At 42.9% G+C, this 6,000-nt stretch overlaps 1 protein-coding gene across 1 annotated transcript in view; it reads left to right on the forward strand.

Annotated features, from left to right (window-relative positions):
• The window catches only part of SVEP1 (sushi, von Willebrand factor type A, EGF and pentraxin domain containing 1), a 334,296-nt gene that overhangs the window by 313,916 nt on the left and 14,380 nt on the right, over positions 1–6,000 (forward strand). Inside the window, exon 46 of the mRNA XM_063455268.1 lies at positions 5,189–5,284. Within this exon, the coding sequence (XP_063311338.1) occupies positions 5,189–5,284 (96 nt within the window). The remainder of the gene's footprint in view (positions 1–5,188; positions 5,285–6,000) is intronic.

Genomic DNA, 6,000 nt, shown 5'->3' on the forward strand with positions numbered 1-6,000 from the left:
TTGTAGGTATATCATAGATGGTATTATGGTAGCTTCAGGACTTATGGAACTTAAGATGAAAGTGGCAAACAGGCATATCAAAACTGTTGGACAAGTATTCTGGTCTCAGGATCCAAAGGATTAGAAAAAACAGCAAACATTCAATAAATAAATAAATAGAAGAAATAAAAATATAAACTCTGTACACTAGAACAAGCCCTACACATTTTGTTCAATGATTCAGATTTTGATGTGCCTGTTTGCCACTTTTATCTTATGTTCTATAAGTCCTGAAGCTACCATATTACCATCTATGATATGCCTACAATTAATATGGGTTTGTGAGTGTGCCTAATTATATCTTTTCACTCACACTTTAAAATCACCTGAGTGATTCCCCACACGTCATAGGTATGGTGATTTTAATATGCGCCCGAGCTCCAGAGCAGCCAGACCAACCCACTTGACGAGCAGCTGGGGGTGGTGAGTAATTAACTTACTTGTTTGTTCTGTATAAAAGTCAGTCATTTGTATGATCATTCTTTGTGTCCTGATGAAAGTTCCAAACTAGGAACTGAAACATTGACATTCGTGACAATAAATTCTTAAAACCAGGAGTGCCGGCATTTCTCTATTTCCTACATAAACGTGTGGCTTGGCACCCGGTATCATTTTGGCTGGAGGTAGGAGTGCAAAAGTTTGGATTGTGTTGTGTTATATATATATAAATATATATATATATATATATATATATATATATATATATATATATATATGTATATATATATATATATAAAACAAAGCAGAACCTCTTGCACTCCTACTCAATATATATAACCAGGTGCCAGGTCCCAAAAATATAAAAATCAAAAGAAGTATTACCGGCACTCTTGGAGTAGATTCATTAAATGTATTTGTTAGTAGAACCAGTCAACGTTTCAGCTCCCGATCGGAGCTTTCATCAGGACACACAAGGCATAAAACATTGCAAAAGACAAACTTATATAAGACATCTCATCCAATAATCACTCACCAAATCAGCTGAAACTCATCGCTCATCCTGCACGGCGTGTGCCCGGCATTACAGCGCATGTGTCAAAGCAATCCACACTTCCGTGTCACATAATGGAGGGGGGGCCATGTATTAGTCCAGGAGGCGTCATAGTATCCTAGCAACCTCCGATGGAATCGGCAATGGTTGCTACTATGTATACAGCCACCGGTAGGAGAAAATCTCCTTTCATAAATAACGCCACCCACTACATAACGTAACGGACAGTTGCTATGACAACCGGCTCTAGCCGTGTCAGCAGGAGCAGATGGAAACAAGCAGAGCCAAGATACAAATTATGTTACAGAATAAGGGGAACTTACTGTTAATTTATGGCACATAGATACAAAGCAACTAAGCAATAAATAAAAAAGTGAACGTAAACAGGTTAAACTAGCAATCATGCAGTGAAATCATCACCCAATTAATAAACTGTGCCACTAAAGTTTAATCATAAGTGCAGCTATTCTACTATCATATAGTGTTCTAGGTTTGAATTCTAAACATCACTATATACTATATTACCTAATATAAAAAATCACAAAATATATATAAACCTACTATGAATTACATAGTGTATTTCCACATAATTAATAAATGTGATAAATTATTATTCTTATGATAATGTGTTAATGGTTAAGGAGGGGTTATATGTAATTTAATACACCCCCTCATAAAGTGCAAACTAGAACTTCTAGATGTGATATACAAAATATTTAACTTAAAACAACCCCTACCTGCCCTAATGTTTATATATACAGCCTTTGGTGAGTGTTAGGTTGCCATATTTGACAGATTATCAATGCATAGGCTAAATTTATAACTAAATCATTAAAATTTTAAGCTTTAAAACTTCAGAAACAGTTTCTCCACGGGGTCATCTCCAGGGATCATCTTCCCTAGTGAGGTCTCTATAGAAAAAATTATTTCCCAAACTCCAATAGATTTGAAGGATATAGTAATACAATCGTGGTTAAAAGATTATAAGAATGAAACAAAGGAACATTTTTCATTTAGGCCTTTGGGGGCCAAAGTGTCCAACTCCAATATCCAATAAGTCTCTCTCTGCAAGAGAAGCTTTCCTCGATTTCATAAATAATCTTTTTTGAATGGGAAAAAATCTATATGACACACACTATCGCTCACTGACCCATACGCCCTCTCATTGGCTCATCTCATACATCGGCAAATACAAACACACAGACACACACACACACACACAGACAGACACTAGCTCACACATACTTTCTGATACACAGTCACAGGCTCATAAACACACACACGCTAACTCACTGGCTCATACAACCTCACACACATGCACACTGACCCATACACAAACACAAACATTGGCTATTGCACACACAAACACATACACACACTGGCTGTTACACACACACACTGGCTGTTGCAAAAACTCACTGGCTGTTGCACACACACACACACACTTACTGGCAAATAAAACACACACAACTGGCTATTACACACACATTAACTGGCTATTACACACTCATTGGCTATTTCAAACACACACACAAACTGGCTATTATACACACACACTGGCTATTACACACACTGGCTGTTACAAACACACGCACTGGCTTACAGGGCCGGTGCATCCATAAGGCGTCACTAGCGGCCGCCATAGGGTGCACTCGATGGGGGGGGATGGGGTGCTAGATTGGAGTGACTTCCTGCCAGTCACTCTGTGTAGTGTGGCCGAGTGAAACAGTGTACACCGCGGCACAGGAACTTCTGTTTCCTGTACCCGGCGGGACTGAAAGGAAGTGCTCACTAAGAGAGCACTTCCTGTCAGTCCAGGAAACTGAAGGTCCTGTTCCATCGTCTGCTCCACTCGGCCACGCTACAAGAAAGGTAGGAGACACAACAGGGACCAAGGGGCGGAGAAAGAGGGGCACTAAAGGGGAAGGGGGAAGGAACACTATTGGATGGGGGAAGAACACTATGGGACAGATGAGGGGGAAAGAACGCTATGGGACAGGGGAGGGGGAATAACGCTATGGGACAGGAGAGGGGGGAAAGAACACTATGGGGAGAGGGGAACGAACACCATGGGACAGGGTTAGGGGGGCAAGAATGCTATGGGACGGAGAAAGGGGAATAAAAAACAATATGGGGGAAGGGAGAAGAACACTATGGGATAGGGGAGGTATGGAAAGAATGCTATGGGACAGGGGAGGGGGGAAAGAACACTATGGGGAGGGGAGGAAGAACACTATGAGGCAGGGGAGGAGGGGGAAGAATACTATGGGACAGGGGAGGGGGGGAGAAAACTAAAAAAGAGGGATGGAAGAGGAACACTGAGGGGAGAGAGGAACATTAAGGGGGGCACTAAGGTACAGGGGAGGGAAGAGAAAAGGAACACTGTGGTAGGGGGGACCACAAAAAGAGAAAGGAGAGGAACACTAAGATGGGGGGAATGGAGGGGTACTCAGAGACAGGTAAGGTGGGGGCAAGAGGAACACTAAGGGACAGGGAAGGGAGGGCAGAGGAACACTAAGGGACAGGTGAGGAAGGGGAGAGGAACACTAAGGGAAAGGGAATGAGGGGAGAGGAACACTAAGGGACATGGAGGGGATAGGAACACTAAGGGACATGGAAGAAGACCACTAATGGACAGGGAGGGGAGAGGACCATTAAGGGACGGTAAGGGGAGAGGACCACTTATGGAGGATAGGAGAGAGGAACACTAAGGGACATGGATGGGAGAGTGGCACACAAGGGGGGCTGAGTGGGGAGAAAGACACACAGAGGGACATGAGGTGGGGAGAAAGACATGTGGATGGACCTGGGGGAGAAAGTCCATAGAGGGGCTGGAGATGAAAGCGACACACAGAAGGGCTTGTGGGTGGAAATACAAAGGGGCTGAGGGTAAAAGAGACACAGAGGCGATGGAGAAGAGGAAAAAGAGACACAGAGGGACTGGAGTGGTAGACAGGCTGGTGGTGAAAGAGAAAGACACAAAGGCGCTGGTAAGAGTAAAAGACACAAAAGGGCTGGGAGAAAAGGAGACACACAAAGGAGCTGGGGGGAGTAAGACATACAAAGGGAGGTTGTAAGAGATACACAAGGGAGGTGTAAGACACACAATGGGGAAAAATAGGGGATAAGATACACTAAAGGGGGTAAGACAATTAAAAAAGGGGATAAGAAACAAAAGGCAGGTTAAGAGGCACACAGGTTAAGATGCTTTTTGGGGGGGAGGGCTCCAAAATCATCTTCGCCTGTGTACCCAAAAATCCTTGCACCGCCCCTGATGGCTTATATATGCACACTCACTATTTCTTATCATTGTTCTACGCAAGTCCCACCAGGTGTTTTTGCCAATCTCTTTCTTACAACAGTCAACCGCAGAGTTATGACGTCAGGTATCCCAGCCTTCAGCTCTTAAATTGATGCTATGGCTGCTCCTGAATGCTCCCATCCCCTCTGAGGGTGGACCCTTTATTTTCTTACACAACGAGACACTGGCACCATAGTAAATGGCTGGATAAATTAATGACTCGGACATTCGGCATGGATACAGAGAGAGTGACCGGTGGGAGAGGGGTACTCTGTGCTCCCATCGGTCACCATGACATTTTTGCACCCCTGTGCCGGTGCGCCCTAAAGCAGCCACCTGCGTCCCCTTATGGTAGCGTGAGTATCCTCAGAAAATGCAGCAGTTACATATATAGCCTGTTCCTGCAGGATCGGCAGAGAACCAATAAATTAAGCTGTAATGGTTATGGTAACTAGAGTGACCCACAGGGAGAGCAGGATATCATTTGTACAGTCTGTTTGCTATGGGTACTCCCTAACAAATGCTCCTAGTGCTGACTACAAAGTACAGGAACAGAGTGATCAACATTCCTCATTTCATATGCATTGAACCCACCGTGGTGGCATCATGAACAAGGTTTGCCTTACAGGGGAAGTTTCCCAAAGCAGGGCAAATCAAATCAGAAACCCAGAAGGGTGGATGATACAAATGAAGATAAATTATATATTCATGATCAATGAAGATGATTTCTATTCAAGTAAATCTGTAAAAGATTTTATTGAACAAAAATGTATTAATTGTTAACACATGCACAGAAAAGTAGTGGAAGAGCATATTTATATCATAGTGTCCTTTCAATTCCAATTATTTTTTTACAGCTGTATGCAGATTTCCTTGTCAGAATGGAGGTGTTTGTGAAAGACCAAATGCATGTTCATGTCCAGATGGCTGGATGGGTCGCCTATGTGAAGAACGTATGTATTCCCATTTTTACCATACAATTTATTTCAGTGTTTAATGTTTGTATTCTGTTCAAACATTATCTTCATAGTGAAAAATTCGCATATTTCTACTTGTTGTAAATGAATATAATAGAGTTTTGTTTACATAACTCTGTGTTGTTTTAAACAAACTGGAAATTTTGGAGAATTGACAAAGAAAATGCTAATTAGGCCAAAAAAGACGCATTTCAAAAACATCTCATAACACAGATATTATTCTAGTTAGCCTATTTTGGCTCAAAATTTGCAATTCCCTTTTCCATTTTCTACAGTTCCATTTACAGTTCCATACCTCACAAGTGTTTGAAGGGCCCAAACCCCTCTGTCCCTCTTTCCTATCTTAATGTCTGGGTGTCTGGGTGTATAACAGAGCTCCAAAGCAATAATAATCCAGTAATGTGTCTTTAACCCCTTCCCGACCAATGATGTATCAGGTATGTCCGCCAAAACACAGTCGTTAATGACCGCGGATGTCCCTGGTACGTAATTTAGTAAATTGCCACTTATCTGATCGCTGGCGACCCCCTGCCGATCGCGATCCTGGGGTCTGCCTGGGAGCTCAGGCAGACCCCCACTGCCCGATCTGGCCCTCCCGGGCCATGTGATTGTGGGGTCAAGCTTAAATACAAAATTTTGTGATAGCTACTTGTCAAACAGGGTGTGTGCAGCACAACCCCTCCGAACTCGGA

The sequence above is a fragment of the Pelobates fuscus genome, chromosome 5 (genome assembly GCF_036172605.1).
Source record: "Pelobates fuscus isolate aPelFus1 chromosome 5, aPelFus1.pri, whole genome shotgun sequence".
Classification (NCBI taxonomy): Eukaryota; Metazoa; Chordata; class Amphibia; order Anura; family Pelobatidae; genus Pelobates; species Pelobates fuscus.